The 25,583-nt window shown below is 58.6% G+C and overlaps 3 protein-coding genes across 8 annotated transcripts; all 3 read right to left on the bottom strand.

Moving 5' to 3' along the window:
• Window positions 1-3,994: 3,994 nt before the first annotated feature.
• Window positions 3,995-5,396, bottom strand: TSTD1 (thiosulfate sulfurtransferase like domain containing 1). Its single transcript, XM_070395996.1, has 3 exons — window positions 5,356-5,396; window positions 4,613-4,949; window positions 3,995-4,336 (listed from the first exon to the last, which is right to left on the bottom strand). The coding sequence occupies exons 1-3, from the start codon at window positions 5,394-5,396 to the stop codon at window positions 3,995-3,997; spliced, it is 720 nt and encodes a 239-aa protein (XP_070252097.1).
• On the bottom strand, window positions 5,101-10,556 carry USF1 (upstream transcription factor 1). 6 transcript variants are annotated; one of them, XM_070397292.1, is made up of 11 exons: window positions 10,469-10,556; window positions 8,640-8,732; window positions 8,228-8,277; window positions 7,959-8,074; window positions 7,536-7,637; window positions 7,130-7,325; window positions 6,541-6,628; window positions 6,363-6,421; window positions 6,130-6,224; window positions 5,837-5,965; window positions 5,101-5,669 (listed from the first exon to the last, which is right to left on the bottom strand). In XM_070397292.1, the coding sequence occupies exons 2-11, from the start codon at window positions 8,645-8,647 to the stop codon at window positions 5,580-5,582; spliced, it is 933 nt and encodes a 310-aa protein (XP_070253393.1). In that variant the 5' UTR covers window positions 8,648-8,732; window positions 10,469-10,556; the 3' UTR covers window positions 5,101-5,579. The 6 variants fall into 6 exon arrangements, with proteins under 6 accessions (XP_070253393.1, XP_070253396.1, XP_070253395.1 ...); XM_070397295.1 differs by lacking the exon at window positions 10,469-10,556 and adding an exon at window positions 9,979-10,120; XM_070397294.1 differs by lacking the exon at window positions 10,469-10,556 and adding an exon at window positions 9,801-9,907.
• An 817-nt stretch (window positions 10,557-11,373) lies between these two features.
• Window positions 11,374-25,450, bottom strand: ARHGAP30 (Rho GTPase activating protein 30). The gene is given in 13 exon segments (XM_070397291.1): window positions 11,374-13,606; window positions 13,693-13,982; window positions 14,861-15,250; window positions 15,718-15,795; window positions 15,872-15,975; window positions 16,048-16,097; window positions 16,099-16,220; window positions 16,669-16,796; window positions 17,311-17,418; window positions 17,563-17,645; window positions 18,121-18,265; window positions 21,104-21,206; window positions 25,110-25,450. Coding segments are annotated over 13 exon segments (3,294 nt in total). The 5' UTR covers window positions 25,207-25,450; the 3' UTR covers window positions 11,374-12,010.
• Window positions 25,451-25,583: the final 133 nt, after the last annotated feature.

Here is a 25,583-nt window from a genome sequence, read left to right as displayed (position 1 = left end):
AAGCCGGGGTTGCGGGCTCGGTCCCCAGTGGGGGGCGTGCACGAGGCAATCAATGATTCTCATCATTGATGTTTCTATCTCTCTCCCTCTCCCTTCCTCTCCGAAATCAATAAAAATATTTTTTTTTAAATGAGAGCCCTACATTTCAGAATTATTTTCTTATTGGAACCGATAGTTGAAATAGGTTGTGGTTGGGTTTTTTTTTAAGTAATTTGCAGTGACCACTCAGCAATGCTAAGTTGAAACAACCTCAGAACTCTAACTCAGAGCCTTCACTGTTTATATAACTTGCTACCATTTGTGAGTAGCGCTCTCAATTTCTTCCTTTGTAACTCCCCCCCCCCCCCCCCCGCCGAATCACTAAACACCTCAATACAAATTCAATATTTATTGAGTTCCTCCTATATATCGAGTTCTGGTTTAATTGTTGGTCAAATAAAAATGAAGGGGCAGAGCCTTGTAAATTATAATCCAGTCCAAGTGCTGCCATGGAAGGTGTGCCTTACCCACCATTCTCTTGTTTCTTGCGTCCTGATTATTTTTCTCCTCCTTCAGTTTAAAAGCCCTCTGGATGAGGGCAGCAAATACATTCCTCTAGTTCTTGTGACAATCAGAGGGGTCTCTAAGAGACTGGAAGCTTCCCCACAGGGGAAATGGTGAGTGAAGCCAGGATCAGGAAGGAGGGAGGTCTACTCCAGCCACTGCAGGAGCAGCCTCAGAGCAGGCACTGAAAGGTAAGTTTGGAAAGGCAGGTGGTGCCACAGCCAGACTGCAGATTGCTCAATGGACCAGGCTCAGCCCTGTGCTGAGTCACTAGGCAACAGAGAGCTATTGTGAATTATTAACTCTGATAAGATAAAAAATCTATCCTATACTAATAAAAGACAAACATGCAAATTGACTGTACTTTCACTACATCTTAAGCCACGCCCACTGGCCAATCAGAGCGACTATATGCAAATTAACCCAACCAAGATGGCAGCCACAGAGCTGGAGCGAGCAGGAGGCTTGCTTGCTCCAGTGATGGAGGAAGCCAAGCTTCCCCGCCTGCTGCGGCCTGGCTCTGAGTTTCACTGAAAGCAACAAAGTTTCAATTATAGAAGGTAAACAAACCCCAGATACCGGCTTTCAGCCAGCCGGCCACGGAGCTGGAGTGAGCAGGAGTGGGTTGCCCCTGGCAATGGAGGAAGCCAAGCTTTCCGCAGACCTCCGCTAAAGGCAACAAAGTTTCAATTATAGAAGGTAAATAAATCCCAGAATAAAAAAAGGAGAGGCTGGGAGCTTATGTCGCCAGGGTGTGTGGCCAGCCTGAAAACGGCCCTCAGCCCCTCACCCAGGCTGGCCAAACCTCCATGGGGTGAGGGTCCCCACTGGGGTGGACATCCTCCGAGGGGTCCCACACTGCAAGAGGGCATAAGCTGGGCTGAGGGACCCCCTGAGTGCACAAATTTTTGTGCACTAGGCCTCTAGTCTATATATAAAAGCCTAATATGCTAATTGTCCATCTGACCATTTGACCAGTCGCTATGACACACACTGACCACCAGGGGGCAGACACTCCAACCAGTAGGTTAGTTTGCTGCCGGCATCCGGCTGATGGGGACAGGCAAGATGGGCCAGACACGCCCTGGGTGAATCCATGCACCAGGCCTGTTTTGCCCAATCTCTGCAGGCCAGGCCGAGGCACCCCACGGGTGCACGGCCGGGCCTCTAGTGTTATTATAAGATTGCTCAGGCAGTGATGTTTTAGAAAGGCCGAATGAGAGATTCTGAAAGTCGGCAGGCTATTGAGAACTCGTGTTTGAGGCCCCACAGGTCAGGAGATGAAACCAGTCCCCACTTTTGAGGAGCTCACCACATAATGGGAGAGAGAAAAACGTAAGGGAGTAGCTGTGATGACACGGTATACTGTCAACAAACCTGGGGTAAAGTTTGTTGAGAGGGAGGCGTCTAACGTGGTTAGAAAAGGAAAACAGAAGTCAAGGGAGGACACACAGCTAGTCAGCCTGGCTCCGCAGACTCACCTGATGACGCAGCTCCTGGGAAAGGGAGAGAACTTCAAAGGGTAAGGTAATTGGTTGGAAAAGCCTATCAAGATTATGAACCAGACCTGGCCGGTTGCTCAGTGGTTAGAGTGCTGGCCTGCAGACTGAGGGGTCGGGGGTTCAATTCTGGTCAAGGACACTAACCAGTCTGAAAAACAAAAGTACTTGGGTATTTGAGGAAAGAGAAACAGACACCTATTTGCCAGACCCGGGCTAGACTCTTTCACCTATTTTGACTGTGTCTCCAGACCTAACCATGTCCAACTATGCTCAGGCGGTACTTTGCTGATTACCCAGCGTGGGACAGCTCTGTGGCCGAGGAGGCGGGAGCTCGGATGAACGACGGTTTTACAGAGTGTGCAGTGTAAGTGGTGAGGTTAAAGGAGAGGAGGGCAGAGGGAAGAAGACAGAAGGGAAGGCAGGAACTATCGGCAAGAATTTCTCCAGAGACTTGATAAATCAGAAAATCGGGTCCATCTCTCACCCAGCTTTCTCTTCCACAAACAAAGGAATAACACTTTAAAAAGTAAAGCGTAGGCCTTGGCCGATGTGGCTCAGGTGGCTGGGTGTCATTCCAATTCCCCGTCAGGGCACATGCCCAGGTTGTAGGCTTGATCCAATGTCTGGCTCTCACAATTGATGTTTCTCTCTCTCTACCTCTTCCTCTCTCTCTAAAAAAAAAAACCTTCCAAACTGAAGTTAAAACTCTTCCCTTAATATATTTAAAAGGATACACAGCAGATGATCACCATGCAAGAGGGAAGCTATACACCTGCTCTATAGTGTTGAATTTTGCTTCAGTAAACATTTTCATTGTTTTAACAAGTAATATTTTGTTAAATCCAGGGTGGGATTGGAGGACAGCGTTGATAAAAAGTGGGACCTGACCCTGGCTGGGTGGCTCAATTGGTTGGAGTGTTGTCCCACATACCAAAAAGGTTTCGGGTTCAATTCCCAGTCAGGGCACATACCTGGGTTGTGGGTTGGATCCCTGGTCAAGGCACATATGGGAGGCAACCAATTGATGTTTTTCTCTATCTCAAATCAATAAACATATTCACTGGTGAGGATTAAAAAAAAAACACACACACAAAACACCTGGGACCTGTTTTTGGTGGCACCTATATGTGTTGGATACTTCTGTGGGATGGCATCCCTCCCTCCACCCAGCTGCTGGTACCGGGGACCTGAAGGTCTAGAGCAGCGGTTTTCAACTCATGGCACACATCAACCATTGAGATCCTACAGCACACCAAATATATCCTACTTTTTGCTGATCTGATAAAAAAAAAAAGTATAATTTTGATTCATTCACACCAGACAGCTATTGTTGTGTTGGCTGTTGTCATTTTTTTATTTGACATCTAAGAGAAAAGAGGTCAGTGCCCTGACTAGTCAGGTACTGAATGTGTTAAACATTCTCGTGGCACCCGGTTGAAAATAGCTGGTCTAGAGCAAGGGTAGGCAAACTTCCTAGAAAGAACTAAATAGTAAAAACTTTAGGTTTCGAAGGACACATTGTTTGTTACAACCATTCTGCTGTTTTTGTACAAAAGCAGCCATAGACAATATCTAAGTGAATGGCCACGGCAGGGAGGCCGTGGGACTGAGTCTGGGACCTCTAGCCTAGAGCAGTGGTTCTCTCTTCACTGCAGAGTGCAATCACTTGCGGGGCTCACTTGGGGGTTCCAGGCCCCACCTCCGAGATTCCAAATCTAGGATTAGGATCCAAGCTTTTTCCCCCCTAGCTCTTAGGTGATTGTGATGTGCATTCTGGACTGAAAACAATTGTTCTAGAAAGAGAACTGTAGTCTTAGGAAATTGCTGGAGGTGGGGGTGAGGGTGGAGTGGGTGGGGAGGCCGAACACTGAAGAATGACCCAGGGCTGAACTGAGGTCTAAAGATTAGAACTGTTTTCAATAGAACTGAAAATTAAATGCGCCCGATGCTTAGATTAAATGCTCTTTATTTGGTGCTTGCCCTCCCTTCCCAGAGGAGCTCGGGACGGACCGGCCACCTGCCCCGCCCCCGGTCTGGAGCCGCTCCCTACAGGCCCGGCGGAGTGGCGGCGGAGTTGCGAGCCGGCGGAGGGGGGCGGGGGTGAGCACAGGCGGGCGGGCCGCTAGGGCCCAGCAGCACCCACCCCCCCACCCTCTGTGGCCAAGCCCCCGGGCCAGCTGCGTGGCCTGCAAGCCCCGCTTGCCCATTTGACAGAAGAAAATGAAGCTCGCATCTCCCAGCCTCGGTTTCTCCGCGGAGTAGAGCCCGGAAGCCCAGGTCCATCCGCAGCTCTTCCCAACTCACACACCGGCAGGGGGGCTCGGAGGGGGCTGCGCTGGCCACCTCCGCTCAGAGGCGGGGCCTGGAGGACTGGGTCCCCAAGGAGCCCCAAAACAGCACCTGTGGTACCGCCCCCGCCGCGCCGGAACTCAGGACTGAGGGCGGGCAGGGCCGGGGCCCCGCCTCGGGGACCCCACCCCGTCACCCGGAGGGGAGGCTGGGGGACGGGAACTCAGGACCCCGCACTGGGCCTCCCGCGCCTCTTAGCCGAGACCCCCTGGGTCCACAACCCGCGGGCGCCCTTGCAAGTCCCGTACCTGGGTGTGGAGCTCCCCGGGGACGGTTCCCGCGGCCGCCTCCCCCCGAGACCTCATCTCGACAAGCCGGGCCCGGCCCTCGGCCAGGAGCGAGACTGTGGGCGCAGCGGTGGGGAGGGCGGAAGCCTGGGGGGCCGGGCCCCGCGCGCCCCAGGGGCCAGGAGGGCACGACGCGGCCCCCCCGACCCCACGATACCTGCGGCCATGGCGCGCGCCTGGCCAGCCCGCAGCGTCCCTCCCACCCTCCGGGAGCCGACCGGAACCGGAAGCGAGGCGCCGCCTCCCACCCCGCCCCCGGGCACCTGCCCTAGAAACCCGCGGGTCTGGGCCAGGTCTGAGCTGGACTCCTAAGCCAGCAGCAGCACCCACCCCAGTCCCCGCCCAGGCCTCACTGGTCAAGGCGCAGCGTGCCCCCCCCTTCCGCCCTGGGGCCCACAAAAGGACGAACAGGTGTTGACTGCGGCTCTGAACATTTTATGTTTGAAAAAAAAGGGGGGAACCGTCCCCACAAGGGGCAAAGCCCACGTGGGCCCTGCCTATGGTTCTCCCTGGACGTCTGCGTCAGTCTCAGCTGCTGCCCAACCTTCTGCAGCAGCGGCCACTGCTCCTCCCCCGTGTCTTGCTGAAGCCTGTCCCCTGGCGTCCTCAGGTGCACCCCGAGCTCCGGGGAAGGGGGGACCGAAAGCCCCGGGTCCCGGGCAGCCAGGCGTCACATCAGCAGGCACCAGGCAGGCCCACTGGGTGTGTCCAGCATCCGCACGGACACCGAGTGCGCACCAGGCTGTCAGCCAGTGTTCGTCCGTGTTTCGCACCCTGCAGGCTGCTGCCCGACACACCTTCTGAACCTCCCAGTCTCGTGCCAGAAATGGGCAGGGAAGGAACGGCACGGGGAGCCTGCTGCTCCAGGCTTCCTGCCGCTCCACCACAGGGACCCAAGTCAGCTGCTGTCATTCTTGATGACCACCTCCACCCCATGGTGCCGCAGCTGTGCGCGGAGCAGCAGGTTCTTGTTCTTGAGGTCTTCCACCTGACAGGAGAAGGAGGCAAAAAGGGAACAGGAAGTCCCTGAACTTATTCCGACATCCGCTGGTGAAGGGGAAAAGACAAGCCTGTCTATAGAAAATGAAGGGTAGAGTCCCAACAGGGCTCAGTGGCTTCGGGGTCTGAGAGGGCTCACTGGGACAGGAAGCTGACCTGCTGGCGAAGCACTTCGTTGTCCAGCTGCAGCTGGTCCAGCCCTTGCAGCTCCTCAGACAACCGGTGATTGCTCTGCCGCAGCTCCTGGATGTAATCGCAGGCTTTGGAGAGAATCCCCCCTTTACTCTGCAGGAAAGACCAACAGAACGAGAGCTGGACTACAAGATACCCACTTGCTTTCCAAAGCAGTTCACTCTCTCGGCCTTACTTTCCCCTAAGAACCCTCAGAAGAAAGGGTGACTGCTGTGTGCAGCCCCGGGACACAGGCGCCTGCCGCCCAGGCCCCTGACCTGGCCTGACTTCGTGCTCTCCATGGAGCAGTCTGGAATGATCTTGGACAGCTGCACGATCCAGTTGTTGATCTTGTCCCGGCGGCGCCGCTCCACTGTGGGAACAGTGAGGACAAGGTCACTCAGCCTGTGCTCGCCACAGGCCCAGGAAGTTAGCTGACTTTCCCCTCACACACCACAGCTGTCCGCAATCCCACCAGACAGCTCCTAGCGTCGCCCCCAAGCGCACCCACCTTCATTATGCTGAGCCCTGCGTTTTTCATCCCGCGTCGTCCGGGGAGCTTCTGACTTCCTGACCATGGAGCCCAGGGCAGCCAAGTGATGAAGGTCAAAAAGTCAGATTGGCACTTGGGGTAGGAATCACACAAGATCTGGCACTTGTGGTAACTGAGAAGGAACAGGGTTACTCACGGGGAGTAAGGGTGGGTCCTGGGGGCAATGGAGCGCTGGCTTCCTCCCGGCAGCACTTCCTGTGGTGACATCATCACGAAGAACTGACCTGGGAGGGTTCGGGTAGGTCGTTAGCACATGGGACTAGGAACCTCAGCGAGCTCTGAGGCCAAGGCCCTGGGACCCTCCTCTAAAAACGGCAAATTTCTGCCAGCCAGTGTGGCTCAGTGGTTGAGCGTTAATCTATAAACCATGAGATCAGTTTGACTCCAGATCAGGGCACATGCCTGGGTTTTGGGTTTAATCCCCAGGAGGAGGGAGTATGCAGGAGGCAGCCAATCAATGATTCTCTCTCATCATTGATATGTCTCTCTTCTGTCTCTCTCCCTCTCCCTTCCTCTCTGAAATCAATAAAAAATTTTTCTTAAATAGTAAGTAAAAATAAAAAGGGCAGAAAAAGACAATAAACAAACAAACAATCAAAAAGGACAAACTTCCTCCTGCTGAGGAGGGTCCCACACTCCCTGCCTGCCTAGCCCTCAGGGACAACTGCCCAGCATGTCCCACCGCCCCTCCTGCCCTGCAACCAGCCCCTCACACAGCATCTCACCGGTGCCAGGAGGGGTGGCCTGTCCCAGCAGTGCCTCCGAGCCCTGGGTGGTGACAACAGCCGCTGCACTCCCTGCCGTGGTCCCTGCCGCCCCGTCGCCCACGGCAGTGCCAGGGAAGTAAGCATAGTGTGTCTCAGCGGCCGTCCCCTCTGTGTCAACTGCATCGTCACTGGTGAACGCACCCTGGATCACCGCCTAGAAGGACACCAAGAGGACAGAGTCCAGTGACCATCAGATCCTCCCCAGGGAACTCTGCTGCTGTTGCTAACCCTGAGGGAAGGGGGGAGGGTCCAGAGTGTCTGGGGACAGGGAGCAAGATGCCTTGCCACCCCTGGCCTCCCCATCCCACTCCTTCCCTGCCTCATCTCCCTCTGCAGAGTCCTAGTCCCCCCTCCCCTCCCGTACCTGGGTCATGGACTGAGTAGCAGGGTAGCCACTGATGGCACCAGTTCCCTCGGTCTGGCCATCCAGCTGCCCTTCAGACACCTGGATCACCCTATACATCACCTAGAAAGCAGGGAGGAAAGGAGAAGGAGGAGAAGAGAGGACAAGAGGGTAAGTGCTAGGGCTCCAGGGCCCCTCGCAAAGTTTCTCCTAGACAGGGCCCCAAGAGTCCTTCGGAACTGCAACCCAGCCGCTCCCCCGTCTATCCCCATATGGAGGTTTCAAAATGGCCCTACTTCATACCTACCTCTATTCCAAATCCAACCCCCCAACAGTCCACATCTTCACCTCATCCTCCAAGCCAGGTCTCCACATGACAGGCTCAGTTACCTCCCTCTATCCCAACCCAGGTAACACCTGCAGCCACCTGGCCCCCTCCTTTACCTGGCCCCCATTCTCAGTTCGGAAGACGTACTTGACGTTGGGGTCAGGGAAGGTGGCAGATGACTGAATGCTGGCAATAGCCACACTGGTTGGGTCCTCCCCAGTTGCCACTGCACCTGAATTCAAGGAGCAAGGAAGACTCTAAGTGCTGCTGCCTTCCTCCCCATTTCACTTGCCTGTCGTCAGAGGAAAAGGCGCACAGATGCCACAGGGGAGGGAAAGGCCATGATGGGCTCTTGGTCCCACTCACTTCTCTTTCTGCCACTCACCTTCCTGGATCTGCACTGTCCCCTCTTCCGTCTCAGCTGTTTTCTGCTGCCTGTTTGTGAAGGGACAAAGGGTTAGGATAAGGGAAGAAGTGCATGGAAAGCTCACTGGCTCAGGAACATATGGGCCGAAACTCACTGGCATTCCCAACAGACACTAGGCTAGATTGGAATTTGCTGTTTCTTATGTACAGACACTGAGCTGGCACTGAGCTGGCAGCACCCATCTCATGCTAAGAACAGCACTACGAGGCGGGCAGCAGTGCTTGCGTTTTATAGACAGGAAACCCAATCACACACAGCCAGCAAGTGACTCAGGAGCTGGGACCTGAATCGAGGTCTGCCTGACTCCAGAGGCAGCACCTGCTCCCAGGCCTCCCATCCCCCACCCCACCTCCACCTCGTCTTCACTCACCCCTTCATCTCTCTGTGAGGCGGCACATCCAAGGAACGGGCCCTTCTTTGGAAGTCTTCGTATCTCCTGCCTCACTGGCCTGAGTGTTAAGTCCTGGCAGAAAACAGGAGTTTGCAGTGACTCTAGGAAACTGAACAGCCTCCATATTAAAACTTAGGCTCCATGAAGACACAGCCAGGAACATAACCCCATTTCTGCAGGGGACAGTCAGCTTCCTCTATCCTGATGCTGAGGAATGGGCTGCAAGTGACTGAAAAAGCAGCTCCACTCGCAGCCTCCCTGCCTCCCGCGTCACTTCACTCCTGGGGGAGGGAATAATGGCACGGGCAGCGTGGCAGGTGAGGGTCACAGCTACTGTGATCTGCAATGACCTGGGGGTCAGGAAGAGCCAAGAGAACACCATCTTCACACCCACAGGGCTGCCTGCCTGTGGGGCTCGCTCCACGGCTGACCCTGGAACCAAAAGGTCGCCGGGTTGATTCCTGTTCAGGGCACAGGCCCAGGTTGTGGGCTGGGTCCCCAGTTGGGGGTGGGTAGGAGGCAGCCAATCAATGATGTTCCTCTCATCGATGTTTCTATTTCTCTATTCCTCTCTCTCTAAAAAAAATCAATAAAAACATATTTTAAAAAAACACAAACAAAACCACAGGACCACTGACGCTGATGCCTCTTCCAGCTGCTCAGCCACCGCCGAGCTGAGTGCCAACAAATTTCTGTTCTCAGATCCAGGAGGGAAACCAGAAGCCACTGCCCTGGGAGAACCCCCCAAACGAACCCTAAATACCAGACCTGGCCTTTGAGACCCATTACACTGACAGGCCCTTGTTTTGGTGTCCAGATGTGTGTTGTTTGTTAAAGACCCAAAAGCACAAGTGCATCCATTTAAAGCCCCGATGTATCCTCTCCAACCCCATGTATCTCATTCACGAAGCTAGAACGACACAGTTGCCAAAATGTTGCCACGACACCTCCAAATCCAAGGAGCCTGGGCAGGAAGGGAGAAAACTCGAGGCCGGGATCTTAGGGAAGAGACATCCGAGGGGCCTGCCGCGGGCCAGACACGCAGCCGGGGGGCAGGAAACCGCGCGCTGAGCAATGAAATCGTCCCGGCGAGAAAGGGGAAACTTTTTGGTAAATTCTCTACCCAATAGTCCCCCAAACCTTTCCCATCCAAGGAGAGTCTTCAGCGATGAGCCTTGGAAAGCCCGGATACAAGGAAAGTGTTCTCCAAAAAACGGGAACTGAAAGCGAAACCGTCGGGGGGGGGGGGGGGGGGGAAGCAGCGCTGCGCGAAGGTCGTGGTCCCCACGGGGAATCGCACGGCGGCGGGACCACCCACCTGCCCGCCCCGAGCCCGCGCGGCCAGTGCCCCGGGCACCAGGCGGGCGCGGGACGAGGCGGTGGAGGCAGCAGCGAGGACGGCCTCCGAGGCCCCGCCGCGGTCACCGCGCTCAGCGGGCGTCCGGAAGCATTTCCCGGGCGCGCGGAGGGCGCGACGCGGGGACCGGGCCGGCGGCGGCGCGCACGCTCGGCGGGGAGGCCCGCAGGGCGGTGCTCGGAGGGTACAAAGGGACGACGACAGAGCGGGGGGGCCCGGAGCCCAGCCACGCCGGGGGGCGCCGCCCGCAGCCCCCAGCGCACCGCAGGCGCGGCGCTTGGCCCGGCGCGGAGGCGGGACGTGCGGGCCGGAGATAAAGAGCCAGGCGCGGCCCCGCCCCAAACAAAGGCTTCCTCCCGGGACTTCCCCGGCCCGAGCGACGGATGAGCAGTCTCGGCTGCCCTTCCTGCCGGCGCGGCCCGGCCCCGGCCCCGGCCCGTCCGGCACTCACCCGCCTCAGCCGCCGACTCTCCGGGACAGGGATCCTCTGTCTTGGGGGCTCCATGGACAGCCGCGCATGCGCGCCTGGCCGGCAGCCATGCTGGTGCGGGGCGGAAGTGGCCCCGCCCCTCCCCACCCGCCCCGCCTCTAAGCGTCTCACTTCCGCCAGCTCCACCTTGATGAGGGTTGAAAGGTGCGACTCCCCGGGATCCCAGAAGCACGACGCTGAAAGCCGAGGCGCTTCAGCAGGACGGGAGGAATACGACTAACTCGTTCGGCCTCTTCCTGATGGATGGGGCCTTCCTGTTTAGTTCCAGGGAGGGACGGGGGGGGGGGGAGGGAACGTCGATCGGCGGCGCCATCTTTGATAAGGGCGTCAGGACCCCTCCCTGGAGCGTTTCCGGGGGGCGCCTCCCTCGGGCGCACTTCCGCCGGCTGCGCACCTTAGTATTAGCGTCCCTGGCGCTCGCTCGGGACCCGAGGCTTCCACCACGAGAGGGACCCCGATCCTCCTCGGCAGTCAGCACTGCCTCCGTGGACTCGCGGAGCGCGATGTCGGGCCGAGGGGAGCAGTCCAGACTCGGGTCGCAGACCTGCCTCTGAGACCCCGGCAGTCGGGGGCCTCGTTAGCCTTGGTTTCCTCGGCTGTGAATGCGGAGCCCAGCCGCACAGAGCTAACTGGCAGGGGAAGGAGCAGCATAAAGGACGGAGGACACCCGTCCCTGCGGGCAGTGACGCCAATGTCAGTTTCTCTTCCCGTTTCCTGACGCCCGAGCCCAGCTCGTTTCCTGCCGCAGGTCTCCATGGCAACGACCGAGCCCGAGCAGCCCAAAGGCAAGGATTGGCCCGACATGAAATTATGTGACCTGTCACCCAAGACTTCAGTAAGAATCATGAAACTGCACACTCCGCATGTGAAAACACAGCTTTTATTCTAAAACACGGGCCCTTGTGAGAATAGAGACGCGGGCCAGGGTCTGAGTGACGCCGTTCCCTTCCCTGAAAGAGGAGGAAGTTGTTTCAAAGGAAAAGGCCCAGCGATCGGCAGGAGGCCGCTCTTCCTTCAGCGCGGAGGCCGGCGGTGCAGGGGCTGGCGGAGCCGGAGCCGGACCCGCCCACCGACACTGAGGTCCCAGGTGCTTCCGGGCTGGTTCTCCTGACCTGGGCAGGTGGGCCAGGCGGGCCACCGGGTGGAGAACGCCCCGGGACCAGACAGCCACAGAGTGCGCACCAGGCTCCGCCCGGGCCTGCCCTCCCCGCCTTCACTCTGCCCTTGGGAAGCCGCTGGGGTGCCTGCCCACCCTCCGGCAATGGCCTCACTCCCTAGGAACAGGCTCATGGTGACTTTCCTGGGAAGCTCCTAAGGGAGAGGTGCTTTGTGTCGGAGACAAGTGCAGGCAAACCCACCAGACTGCCCCCCACAGTCCCCGAGGAGTCGGGGGGCCAAAGCCTAAAGAGCGGGGTACCACCGCTGCTCAGGCTGAGGAGACAGCTAGTCAGGTCCCCAGAGATTGAAGACAACTTACTGGCCCCTTTGCCCAGTGCTCTGGTGCTAATCATAGTCCCTCACACGTCCAGGGTCAGCCTGTGTTTCAAATGCATAGGATCGGCGCTGTGGGGGCGAAAGGGGCTGAGGAGGCTGGGGCTCTCGGGGGGGCAGACTAAACCGACTCCGGGGTTCAGACCCTTCTGTGCCTTCCGGTGGGAGCTCTAGGCAGCTGAGGGGCCGCGGGGAATGGGCAGGGATCATGCTACAGGGAGAGGTTCTGGGGATGAGGCTGTAGTCCTCGCTCCCGGGACAGGTCTGGGTCGGCCACACCCCCAGCGCCTCCGTTCTCTGGCGGTCCCTGGCCAGGGCCACGGCAGCATCAAAGGAAAGACTGCCTCCATTCCTCCAAGAGGAGCGGGAGGCCCGGGATCCCCGGGCCCTTTCCCCAGGAGTCCCATCCAGCCGGCCAGGCCTTGGGCATGGGTTTGCAGGTGCCACATGGATCTTGCTACACATTACACTGGGCATCTTGGCAAACTGTGGCTTAGGGGGCACCACCGGCACAGAGCGGACCTGTTGGACCTGAACCAGGGTGGAGGCCAGGCGCATGCCCACGCTGCCAGCTGAGCTAAGGGGACAGGGGCACATATGGCAGCCCTCTAGACTGGGCTGCCCCTCAGGCTCCATCTCCTCTGGCCGGGGTGGCTGTGGGGCTGCCTGTTGGGTCTCAGAGGCCTGGGCACTGCCCTCTTTGGCATCGTCAACCTCTAGGGACACTGCATGCAGCCCTGGGAGGAGGAAGCCCCCCTCTCGATGGCCTCCTCCAGCCCTCTGCTCTCCCTCCGCCTCTCCATCCCCGCTCTCCCGCTCCCTGCTGGCCTCCGCTGCTCCTCCTTCGGCTGCTTCTGCGCTGTCTTCACCATCTCCTTGGTCTGCTCTGGCTTCTTGGTCTCTGTTCTCCCTCTGCCCTCTTACTTTACCCTCATCCTCTCTGTCTTCCTTGGCCACTGGTGTGTGGACAACTTCCCAGCTCTCCCCAGCAGCTGGCACCTCCTGGGCCCCCTGCTCCAGGTCCCTTCCAGCTTCCACCAGAGCTTCCTCTCCTTCCTCAGCCTCTTCCTGTCTTTCAGTCTTTGTTTTCTTCTTGTCTTCACCTGGCTCTCCTGTTCGCTCCACACCCTTAGCTGCCTCCATGCTCTCACCCTCCTGCCAACCTCCGGACTCTTCCTTGGCCTCTGTCTCCCCCCCACTTTCTTCCCTCAAGTTGACCACCCTCTCTGGGCCCCCCTCAGCCTCCCCGCCTTCTCCTGCCTCTCCAGCCTCCGCCTTGTTCTCTGGGCTCCCCTCAGCCTCCTCCCTGATGTCCCCTCTGCTGCCATGCTCCGTCTCCTTGTCCTCCTCAACTTCCCAGCATGCCTGCACCCGCTCAGCCTGTCCCAGAGCCTCCAGACTGCCCGGACCCTCCCAGGCCAGGGGTTTGGGCCCCAGAAGAGGACTGAGGTCGTCATAGGCACTCAGGAAGACTTCTTCCCCGGTATCCTCCTCTGCCTCAGGCCCAGGCCCCGTGGAGTCCGGGGAACAGCAGCTGGGAGCCAGGACAAACTGTGCCTCATCCAGAGACAGGTCATCCAGGGGGGGCTCCACGGAGAACTCCTCCACCTGTGGGCACAGCAGTGGCTCAGGACCCGGGGTCCTGCCTGCCCTCTGGACCCCTCACGACCCCAACCCAGCAGGCTCCTCCTTACCTGAGGCCCCGCTCTCAGCAGCTCCTCCAGGTAGCCCATCCCAGGGTCGTCCTCCCCAGGGGAGAAGGCTGCTCCTGCTCCTGCTGCTCCTGCTGCTCCTGCTGCTCCTGCCTTGGCCGTCTCCCCTTCCTCCGCCCCCACCCACTCAGGCTCTGAGCTGCTGGAGTCCTCCAGAAAGGAGAAGGAGTCTTGCACCTCCTGGGACAGGCAGTCCTCCAGGGCAGGAGCCAAGGCTGCTGGGCCGGAGTCAGCCAGGGGGCCTGGGGCTGGACTTGCCTCGGACTTCTCATCTGTTAGAAGAGAGGTAGCCCCAGGAACACAAAGGTCACGGCCAGCCCTGACCCTCTCCAAGGCGGCCTTTCCAGCATTGCTACGGAGGCCCATACTCCCAGCCCAGACCCCCACGTGGCTATCCTTTCAGACCAATATTCCAAACTATTGGCTTACAGCCGCCTGCGCTGAGTTCCTACCAGGTGCCCGGCACCATGCGATTCACCTTCTTTCCCCATAAAGCACCTACATCACAGGGCCTGGTCGCCCTGTTACACATGAGGAGCCTGAGACTCAGGGATGAACAGTTGGCCCAGGCCACACAGGTGGCAGACACATTTGGTCCCACACGGACTCCACAGCCATGGCTTGTAGCCCCTGCCCGATGCTGCGCCCTTCTTGTGGGTGACACTGTGGAACGAGTTCCAAGCAAAGCTCAGCCAGCTCTGCCGCTCAACCTGAAGCAGTGCTGGGCTCCGCTGAGCTGCCGCCACGGTGCCCCGAGAGGCCAGCAAGGCCTGGTCACAGCATGTGAGAAGGTGGACTACGCGGGCACCACGGTGTCCTTCACACAACACTTGGCACGCAATGTCCCCCAGGAGGTGTCAGCTGTCCGTTAGTGCTGATGCTGTGGCTCAGTGCTACCTGTCCTTCGTCCCCCCTGCCTGTGTCTGACCCAGACCCCACCCTCGGGTGTAGGAGGGATCCTCTTACCAGAGATTTCAAGTGAATGACTGGATTCCCCCCACCTTGAACCAGGGGCAAGTGAAGGTGACCACCCAAAGCCCAAGGCCTGAGGCCTCTGCCCGCTGCCCCCCCCCTCCGCCCCCCGCCCCCACCCCGGCATCAGAGCTTCAGCTGGAGGGTCTAGCCCCCACTCCCTGTCCCAGGTCCTCACCTGGGGGGCCGGGGCCTGGGCAGGGGCCAGAAGCGGGACTTGGCCGGGGCTGTAGGGCAGGGCACTCCAGGCCACGGGTGAGCCTGGCCAAGGAGACGTTAGAGATGATGTTTGGAGGCACGTTGAGGATAGAGGTGATGTGTAGTGGGAGGTTGACGTTGTACGGGTCTGAGATGTGGACGCCAGCACAGCGCTCGGCCCGGCTGCCGCCCCCAGCACGGGCCGCTGACCGCCCGGCGCGCGGCGTTCCTGGCTCGGAATTGGTGCTGCCCAGGGCCCCTGCCTCGGGCTCCGGTTCACCCTCTGCTGCCTCCGCAGAATCATCCTCCAAGCTCTCAGGCACCAGGGGGCTTGGCTGGGGGCTGCTGGGCACCAGGAGCGCCTCTGGCTCTGCAAGAGAGAGGGCAGCAGCCTCAGCGGCCGGACGGCACCAGGACGCTCCGGCCCAGCACAGCGCCTCCCTGTGTCCTGGAGCCTTGGAGGACAGCCGGCAGGCACCATGCCCCGCGTCCCCTGGCCACAACCGCCAACCTCCCACGGCCAGCAGGTCACAGGTAACCCGACACGCCACGGCGTCTGCATGTGCTCGAGTGAACACACCATGGAACAAGAGAAAACACTATAAACCTGGCGGCCAGCATTATGGCTGGCATATAATATTACACATTTTTGTGATGTAGAAATAGTACCTATTTTTGAAATCAGTGAGCAGCACACACAAATGCACACACAATGGTCTTAGTCATAACACTGTTACTCCCTTACAGACACCCGCCCAGATATGGTTCCCTATACGGACGCCAGCAGGCCCATGGCAACACCACAGCCCATACCCCCACGGGGCACACGGCACTCACCATCACTGGCCCCGGCCACAGCGCTCAGGGAGTCCATGCTCTTGGCTGGCCGCAGGGTCCCCTTGTCAGATTTGTCCTCTGCAAGACAGGGGGGTGTCAGGCCTGGGCCGGGCACTCCCACACCAGAGCGCCCCCCACCTCACCCCAAACTTACCCCTGTCCTCAGCCCCCCGTGGGAATTTCCGCTTAGTCTCATGGCCAGAGCGACCCAGATTGAAGATAGATCTCCACTTCCTGACCTTCAAAGACCCTTTCCTCCTGGAGGGAACGGAGAGGTCACTGGGGTGGGCCTGGAGGTCAGCGTGGGAGGAGGGCGGGAGGGAGCCTTACTTGTGCTCTGTGATCTCAATGATGGTGTGATAGGGCCGGAGCTGGGGGGGGGCCGTCGCCAGCCTGCAGGACGCTAGGCAGGTGGTAGGGCAGCGACCTGGGCATCAGGTCCTCGGGGCTGCTTGATGCCCGGAGCCCTGGAAGGGACCGCCATCCACTCTCCAGCTCCCCACCTGGGAAAGGAGGGAAGCCGTCACCAAGAACAGAAGTGAGGGCTCCGGGCACCCAGCGCCATCACACCTGCCCGCTCACCAGCTAGGGGTGGACCTGGAGGCCCCTGGTCTAGCTCCTCAAGGGGGGGTGAGTTCCAGGGACAAAGGGGCCAGAGATCCTGGGACACTGGCCTGTGGGGGTGGGGATCAATGAGCAGCCACTAGTCTTGAGAGCCAGGCGGTGAGCCAGAGACCGCACTGCTGGCATGGAGAGCAGGAGCGGCCTGCGCTCGCCCTGGCTGTGCCTGCCATCTCCCGGCCTTCGCCATGAGGCCATCAGCAACATCTCCCTGAGACTCAGTTTTCTCATCTGCAAAATGGGAGACTGACCCGGACGACCTCCGAGGCCCCTGCAGCTCCGCCGGGACTCCCAAGGCAGTGGTGACAGGCTGGGCTGGAGGACACTCACCGGAGAGGGCGGTGCCCCCAAAGAGCCGGTCCACGTGTGTGAGGATGAACTCCACCACGATGGACTGCACGCGCACCTCCATGAAGGCTGCCGTCCCGTTGAAGCCCGAGGCCTCGATGTCCTTGGACCTGCGCGGAGGGGAGTGACTCTCACCCCGATGGGGCGGGGATTCCTTCCCTGGATTCTCCCTGAAGGTCCCTCACACCTGTGCCCTGCGCCCTCAGCCCCTCTCCACCTCCTCACCACACACAGGGTTCCAGGCTCAAAGCCACTTCCTCCAGGAAGCCCGCGGCACCCTCCAAGCGCATCTCTGCTTCCCGCGCCCACCAGGGGCCTGTGTGCCATCTGTTATAAGCTCTATCGCGACTTGCCCCCAGGACGCGCGACCTCCTCCCCGCAGGCGCACTGCCAGGCCCATGCTCCAGGCCCAGGGGACGCAAGACATTGGCCCGAAACCCACTGGACTGGGACCTGGGCGTGAGCTCAGAGAGGTGTCGAGGGCTGAGCCGCATCCCACTCAGTGCAATGCTGAATCTTTCTGTGCTTCATGGTCTCGGGAGACCCCCATCCCCTCTCCGGTCACCCGCACAGTCCCCGCCTGTGCTGCCCGCAGGGCTTGGCGCTGATCACAGGAGCACGCACCTCAGCAGGTTGGGGGCCCACACGATGGCCAGGTTGCGGGCGTGCATGTTGGTCTGGGCACTGAATGAGGCCATGTGCACCAAGTGGCGCATGAGGAATTCCAGGGTCCTGCAGAGGGAGGCCAGGGGCCAGGGGTCAGAGGTCAGGGGCAGGCGTGGGACTGGCCCAGGAGCTGGGAGAGACAGGTCTAGGCCCCGCAGAAGGACTGGGCTGTGCCGGAGCAGGGCTGGACGTGGGGAGCAGCCCACGCACCTGTAGTTTGGGGCGGGGAGTTCTCGAAGCACCTCTAGGATCTTGACCAAGCGCTCAGGTTCCAGCTGCACCGCCACAGCCTCCTGATTGGGAGAAGGTTCCAGAAGCGGGTCAGTGGCCCAGCCTGCCCTGCTTCCTCCCCAGAGCTCCGAGGCAAACTGAGCAACAGCTGCGCTGCCCACGCCGACCCTGGCCCAGATGCACAGGGCAGCAGGGAGAGCTCAGAGTCGGGGACCCACAGACCTGCAGGGAATCTTGGCTGTGCCCCTCAATAGCCTGTGACTTTGAACAGCCCACTGCCATCTGCCTGGCGTCCTCTATGGGTCCTGGTCCGGGAAGACCTCCTCCCCCCGCCCCCCATGGGTGCCCGGGGCCTGGAGCCGTTCCAGGTGTTTGGGAAGCCTCTCCACCCGGTTTAGCGGGTGGGGGCGGGGGGGGGGGGCGGCGGCGGCGTGGAGGCACACCTCTGCTGCTCAGGGTCTCCAGGTTCTGCTGCTCAATAAATAAAACCAGGACAGCCACCCTCAGCCCTCTCTGGCACTCCAGCCTCTAACTCACAGCAAACTTGTCATAGAGGCGGTAGGTGAGGAGGGGGTCGGGCAGCTCTCTGAAGTAGGCCTTGCACAGTGAGGACACGCAGTGGATGTCTTGGAGGTAAACATCTCGCCGCAGGTCTGGCTTCCGCTCCACCTCAAACTCCTGCCTGGGGAGGTGCAGAGTGGTCAGGGGTGCGGCCGAGAAATGGGGGAGCTACAGGGATGGCTCCAGACAGGGGTGAGGGGCAACGTGTGTGGGACTTGGAAGGAGGACCTGGGGCGTGTAGGTGGCCGCACAGGGCAGATGTGAGCAGAATAGGTGGCTCAGTGCGCCGACAGGGTCCACAGTGGCGAAGCGGCTGCAGGCATAGCAATGGGCGGGGCGGGGGGGGGGGGAGGTAGGGACCAATAGAAGTGGGAGGCGGGCCTGGCCGTATCTGGGTACAGAGGTGGAAAATGGGTGAGTATAACCTCACATGAAAAGGTAAGTGCACATCTTCATAATCTTGGATATGGCACTGAAAGCACAGGCAACCCAAGAAAAAATAAATTGAACATCAAAATTACTAACTTTTGAGCCCTGGTTGGTGTTGCTCAGTGGTTAGAGAATAGGCCTGGCACCAGATGGTCACAGGTTTTGTTGTTGTTGTTGTCGTTGTTTTAGTGTATTTTTATTGATTTCAAAGAGGAAGGGAGAGGGACAGAGATAGAAACATCAATGATGAAAGAGAGTCATTGATCGGCTGCCTCCTGCACACCCCACACTGGGAATCAAACCATGACCTCCTGGTTCATAGCTCAACACTCAACCATTGAGCCATGACGACTGGGCTGAAGGGTCACAGGTTTGATTCCCAGTCAAGGGCATGTACCTGGGTTGCAGGTTCAATCCCTGCGCCCCCACTCCCACTCCCCACCCCCCACCCCCGTCAGGCTGCGTGTGGGAGGCAACCAATCCGCGTCTCTCTCACGTTGATGTTTCTCTCTCTCCTCTCTGCCCCATCCCCCCCCCTCCCACTCTCTAAAAATCAATGGGAAAAATATCCTCATTCCTTGGACGAGGATTAAAAACAAGATCTAGTGTGTTAGAGGGCACTGCCGAGAAGGGGACGGGCCCACAGGATGGGCTTGCAGGTCAGACTGAGTGAGTGTCTGATACCCAGAATATAAAGAACTCTTACAATTCAAAAGACACAAACAAAAGACTTGAACAGACATTTCTCAGAGAAGACACGCAAGCAGCCAATAAGCACACACGGTGCGCGAGGTCACCGGCTGCTGGAGATGCAGGTCAGGTGAGATGCATGTCACCGCCGCTAGGACGGCTGTGACCAAGGACGGTGCTGGGCGGGCAGTGGGTGGAGCGATGGGGACCCTCCTGGGAATGTAAAATGATGCAACTGCTGTGGAAACAGTTTGGCGGCTCCTTTAAAAGTTCAGCATAGAGTTACCACATGACCCGCAATTCCACACCTGTATACATGCTCTAGAGAACTGCAAGCATATGTCAACGTCCATATGTCCATGAATGTTTATGCACGTTATTCATAACAGCCAGCAGGTGGAAACAGCCCAAACAACCACTAACTGATGAGTGAATAAACCAAATGGAGTCAAGCCACACCATGGAATATCATTCAGCCATAAAAAGGGAATGAAGTACTAGTACAGGCAACAACATGCATGGACTTTGAAAACAGGCCAAGTGGGAAAAAACACACACAAACGTTTACAATTATATGATCCATTTATGTGAAATGGGCTGAATAGGAAAATCCATTCAGACCAAAGTAGACTAGTGGCTGCCAGGGGCTGGGAGGGAAGGTGGGGTGATGCTTATGGCGTGGCTGCTGGAAGTGAGAAGATGCTCTGAAATGAGTGGTGACAGCTGCACAGCCTGTGAACATATAACAACCACTGAAATGTGCATCTTTATTTTATTTTTTTAAATATGTATTTTTATTGATTTCAAAGAGGAAGGGAGAGGCAGAGAGACATAGAAACATTAGTGATGAGAGAGAATCATTGATTGGCTGCCTCCTTCACACCCCTCACTGGGGATGGAGCCCGAAAGCCACGCATGTGCTCTTGGCCAGAATCGAACCCGGGACCCTTCAGTCCATAGGCCTATGCTCTATCCACTGAGCCAAACCGGCTAGGGCTGAAATGTGCATCTTTAAGTGGTGAATTTTATGGTAGGAGAATTATACCTATGTTTTAAAATATTTTTTTTTATTGATTTCAGAGAGGAAGGGAGAGAGAGAGAGAAAGGGAGAGAGAGAAACATCAATGATGAGAGAGAATCATTGATTGGCTGCCTCCTGCACGACTCCTACTGGGAATCAAGCCAGCAACCCTGCAACCCAGGTATGTGCCCTGACCAGGAATCATACCGTGACCTCCTGCTTCATAGGTCGACGCTCAACCCCTGAGCCACATCGGCCAGGCAACACTGATCTTTTTTTAAAAATGTAGATATAGCCAAGCCAACATATGAACCAGGAAGTCACGGTTCGATTCCCAGTCAGGACACATGCCCAGGGTGTGAGCTCCATCCCCAGTGGGGGGCATGCAGGAGGCAGCAGATCAATGATTCTCTCTTCATTGATGTTTCTCTCTCTCTTTCCCTCTCCCTTCCTCTCTGAAATCAATAAAAATATATTTCAAAAAATAAAAAGTTCGGTGTGTATGTGTGAGAGTGTGTGCATGTGTGTCCTGTGTGCACATGTGTGTATGCACGTGCATGGTATGTGTATGTGTCCGTGTATGCACGTGTGTGAGTGCGCACGAGTGAGTGTGTTTGTGCATGTGCGTGTGTGTGTCATGTGCGTATGTCTGTGCGCACGCACATGTGTGTGCCTGTGCGTGTGTGTGTGTGTGTGTGTGTGTACACGCTAGCCTGGGAGAGGGAGTGTGTGGTCTCGGCCTCTCCTCCGCAGGCTCTCCTGGAGCCCCTCCCTCCACAGAGCCTGGCCTCTGTGTCCTCCCCACACGGCCCGACTCACCGGAGCTTCTGGATGTTGGAGGAGACCCCTGAGAGGCGGTAGATGCCGTCCACCACTCCGTACTCCTCCACGAACTCCGCGCAGCTCCTCAGCACCTGGGGCACTGGGGACGCAGGGCAGACACAGAAATCAGGCCTTCGCAGGGTCAGAGGGAAGCCTCGGGGAGGGGTTGGGGAGACTGAGGGCAGTGCCCATGGAATAAAACTTGTCAAAAAGATTCTCACCAGACATCAGCTCCAGCCTGCCAGCCCTCCACCACCTGCCTACCCCTGGGGCGAGAGCCTGGGGGGGCGGGGGGCGTGGTAAGCTCCGCCTCATGGAACTGCAGATTCTCCCTCTGTACTCACTGCTGGCCACTCTAGAACTCTTAAAGGGCCAGCAATCTGTTTGAAAGTGTTACATAAATGCACTCCCAAGGCCAGTCTTTCCTCTGCGTCCCAACCACATGGGGACATGGGGACAGGGCTGACGGGGCCTCTGTGACTCACTCCCTCGGATATCACTTCTGTCGCAGGAAGGTACACAAACAGTGACAGGCCTTCAGACATGTCAGTTCAGGAGAGAAGCTCCTATGTGCCACGCACTGTGGAGCTAGTCCCCATTTAACAGATAGGAAAACTGAGGATCAAAGGACTAATGAGGACCCAGGATCACCCAGTTAGAGCCAGGATTGAATTCCATCAGCTCAGAGAGCTGCGCCATGTCTCCCAAGCCCTGCCCTCCTGTTACTGGGCGGTAAGCTTCTTCAGGACAAGATCTCATGTGACCCACCTTGATGTTCCTCATGTTATGTGACCTGGTGTCTCCTACATGGGAAACCCTCGAAGCCCCAGCATCCCCTGCTTCAAACCCTGTGTTACATACACACCCTCCTGCACCCCAGTCTTCACTGCTCGCCTTACAGATACGGAATAAAATGCAAACTCTTCAGCGTGAGAGATAAGACCCTTCACAACTCGAGTCCAGGCTGCCATTTCCGCCTCAGTGCCAGCCAGTTTCCCATCAGGTCCCAGGGTCAGCCCTTTGCTGCTCTCTGAACGAGGCTCGGGACCATGTCCTTCCTTGTTATTCCATGTTATTCCCTTGCCTGGAAATGCCCTCCCCTCTGACTCTGCCTGTGAACGCCTACGCGCTCTTCAAAACACACCTCACACACGGCCTCCAGTGCGAGCCCAGCTTAGCCCTGTGCCCGCTCCCAGCGCCCTGTGTGCCTGTGCATGCTACTCACTGCACCTCGTGATGGCTACTTTCTCTTGTGTTTATACCTTTGGACAAGTAGTCACATCCTCCCCAGCATCTAGCACAGTGTTGAGACATAGCATATGTTCAGTAAATGCTTATTGATGACTCAATTAATTACCAATTATGAGAACTAGTGACATCTCTTGGAGACCAAAGATACAACACTGAGTCCTATTACCTGGCCCCCCGCGCTCTGCGCTTCTCCCACACGCCTGCTTGCCTGCTTCTCTCTTCTCTGGGCTGTGGGAGACGGCCTGACGGGTCCCCCACGCTCACCCCGGGAAGCGCAGGGCCACCCAGGGGCCACTAGGAGCTGAGAAGCAGTCTGGGCCTATCTTACCTTTCCTCTTCTTGTCCCTTCAGTCACCTACTCTTTCTCTAAAGGCTTGTGTTTTGGAAGTCATTCAGTCCAAGTTCTTCGTGGAATTCAGTAAGACAGAAGCACAGAATGAAGGAACTCATGAATCCACCCATCACCATCCTAAAGCCTCCTGACACGCCTGCGTCCACACTCCTGCGTCCACACCCCTGCGTCCACACCCCTGCCGCCTGCACCTCAGACCCCGGCCTGGAGGGTCAGAGGGCACAGGTGCGACCTGTACGGGATGTCCTCCCGGGGGAGGGCTCAGCGTCAGCTCCTCAGCTCCACGCCGCTAGGCCTGAGAGCGGAGCTTCTTTAAATGCTTCACCCAGTCCCCGCCCTTCCCTGGGCTTCGTCCTGGCCCGGCTCCCAACCACCCTCAGCACCTGTGCCCGCCCAGGGCCCCGATGCCGGCCTCACTGAATGCAGTGACGTGGGTTCTCCGTGTCAGACCTGCTGCTCTCGGGGGCCTGATGCTGCACCAGCATTGTTGGCGGCCACACGGCTCAGACGGAGCCAGCTGCCCCGAACCCCAGGGCCTTGTCACAGGAACTACAGCCAAGCAGACCCTCCCCCCGCCCCCCTGCTGATTGTGAGTCTCCAGAATAGGCCCTTAAAGAAGGCGTGTGGGAGCCAAGGGAGTCAGAGCCACCAGGAAATGGGTCGAGGAGGTGAGGGAGGAGAGGACAGGGTCCAAGAGATGGAGGGTTGAGGAGCCAGAGATCGAAGCGATGGGGTCAGAGGCACAAGTCACAGAGCAGGGAGGGTGGCAGAGTCCAAGGGGCAGGACAGGTCGTGGAGGAGGCCCTGGAGCGTCAGAAACCCGAGGGAGGTATCAGAGATGATGATCAGGCCTGGATGGCGGGGCTCAATGGTTGACTGTCCACCCATGAACCAGGAGGTCACAGTTCGATTCCCAGTCAGGGAACATGCCCGGGTTGCAGGCTCGATCCCCGATCCCGTCAGGGGTATGCAGGAGGCAGCAGACCTATGCTTCTCTCTCTATCCCTCTCCCTTCCTCTCTCTAAAATCAGTGAAAACGTAGAAGAAAGAACTCGGTGAGTGGAGGGCTTGGGGGAGGAAGAGACCCCCTGGGAGAAGAGCTGGGAGAAGCTGCCGGATGGTGTCCCGACGGGGAAGGAGCGTCTCAGGGGAATTCGCCGCGCAGGCCCCATGGCGGGACTTTCCTTTCTGCGGGGTCTTGGGCTGGAGAAGCCACCACCAGTGTGTCTCCCCTTCACCCCACCATCTGCCGGGGCTGGGGGCCCGGCCTCACTGCCACTCTGGTGCCGAATCGCGCCTCCCGAGGGCTCAGGTGGGTCCTGCGGGGTGCGGGGCGCTCCTCTCACCCTCCGGAGGCACTGAGATCCGACCCAGCACCCAGAGGCTGTCATCCCGAGAACGTGCCCCCACCCCCGCTGAAAACGCTGGAGGCGGGTCAGTGTTCAGCGTGGGGGTGGCAGGGCCCCAGGGGAAGGACAGCGCCAGGATGAGGAGGAGGCACTGGGTTTGCAGAGAACTGGGTGGAGGAACTTCAGCCCCATTCATCGCGGGCCCTGGGCCCAGAGCCTCCTTCTCCAGACAAACCCTTCTGGCCCATCTGGAGGACAAAGGCCCAGAGAGCCGCCCGCAGCCCCCCACTCTTCCTTGGGGCCCAGACGTGCCCTTAGCCGAGCCCTGGGGATGAGGCTTCTGGGGGAGAAAAGGGGAAGAAGGTGTCTGGGGATGCGGGCGGGCCCTGAGCAGGAAGCCAGCAGGAACCAGGGCCCTCCCTGCACTGCAGGGGCCACAGCTCTGAGCAGAGAAGGACAAAGAGGAAATGACAGATTGGGGGGGAGGGGGGGAGCCGGTCCCTTCTCTGGGAGGAGCTGGACCTGCCAAAACAGGCCGGGCGGGGCCGCCAGGACACCTGTACTCAATTTCAACCAAATTGAGAAATGCGGCTCCGGGGAGCAGAGGGAGCGAGCGGCATGTCCCCATTGCGGGCCCAGGCCCCTCGGGGCTCCTCGGGGACAGTCCCCACCCCTCCTCTGCCCTTCACCCATCTTCAGACCAGGCCTCAGGCTGCCTTGCTCTCTGGCGTCCCAGGTCCACAGCCTCCCCTGCCCTCCCCTTTGCACAAAGGGACCAGGAGGGTCCCAGAGAACGGGAGGGGCTGTCCCCACCGGGACCCTCATCTGTGGCCCAGCCAGGCTGCATAGGGCACTCTCCTCACCAGGACCCACCCTAGTGCCTCCTCGGACTCTCCCAGGCCCTTGTCCATCCCTCCATTCAGACCCAAGGACCCGCCGTTGCCCCACGGAGGGCCCGGCCTTCACGCAGCTTCCTGCCTCGCGGCCCATCGCCTGGTGGGTGGCACCCAGCCCCTCTCCCTGCGAGCACCTCCGCTCCTGAAGCGCCTACCGTCCTGGCCCGAGTGCTGCAGGTGGTCCTGCAGGTCACACCCGAACACCCGCTCCTTCGAGCTGCCCTTCTTCTTGCCTTTCTGCCGAGACTTCATGGTTGGAGCCCAGGCCTCTGGCCCAGCCACCTCCGTCCCCCAAAACCTTTGGCCTACGGGTCCCCCAGGAAAGTCCTAGCCAGCCTGCGGGCTTGGCCCAGCCCAGGGGGCAGGGCTCCGAACTGGGGGTGGAGGCGGCCTGGGCAACAGGCAGCAGCTCCTGACTCTGGGGCTCCGGCCGCGAGGAAGTGGTGGTGGAAGAGGAAGCTGCCAGGACCCCGGCACAAAACTGTCTCGTGGCCGACCTGGCACTTGCCCCTCAGCCTGCTCAGCCCGGAGGGCAGGAAGCAGCGCAGCGCCCCAAACCCGCTTCCTGTTAGAGCATCTTTCAACCACAGGGCGGGGTGGGGGAGGTAGCTGACATTCACATCCTCACA

Source organism: Myotis yumanensis, unplaced genomic scaffold, assembly GCF_028538775.1.
Source record: "Myotis yumanensis isolate MYYU_CA2020_CCGP unplaced genomic scaffold, mMyoYum1.0.hap1 SCAF_17, whole genome shotgun sequence".
NCBI lineage: Eukaryota > Metazoa > Chordata > Mammalia > Chiroptera > Vespertilionidae > Myotis > Myotis yumanensis.
This window is presented reverse-complemented; position numbering and strand designations above follow the sequence as displayed.

What these genes read in the sequence shown, in the direction of transcription:
- USF1 (XM_070397292.1), bottom strand. An exon ending in AGGACCCACCCTTACTCCCC is followed by an intron (nt 6,422 to 6,540) that starts GTGAGTAACCCT and finishes CTCCATGGTCAG; the next exon opens with GAAGTCAGAAGCTCCCCGGA. An exon ending in ACGAAGTGCTTCGCCAGCAG is followed by an intron (nt 5,670 to 5,836) that starts GTCAGCTTCCTG and finishes TTCTCCTGTCAG; the next exon opens with GTGGAAGACCTCAAGAACAA.
- TSTD1 (XM_070395996.1), bottom strand. Translation starts at nt 5,396, where the DNA reads ATGCTGGACACACCCAGTGGGCCTGCCTGGTGCCTGCTGAT. An exon ending in CCTGCCTGGTGCCTGCTGAT is followed by an intron (nt 4,950 to 5,355) that starts GTGACGCCTGGC and finishes GCGGGTTTCTAG; the next exon opens with GGCAGGTGCCCGGGGGCGGG. An exon ending in TGCAAGGGCGCCCGCGGGTT is followed by an intron (nt 4,337 to 4,612) that starts GTGGACCCAGGG and finishes TGAGTTGGGAAG; the next exon opens with AGCTGCGGATGGACCTGGGC.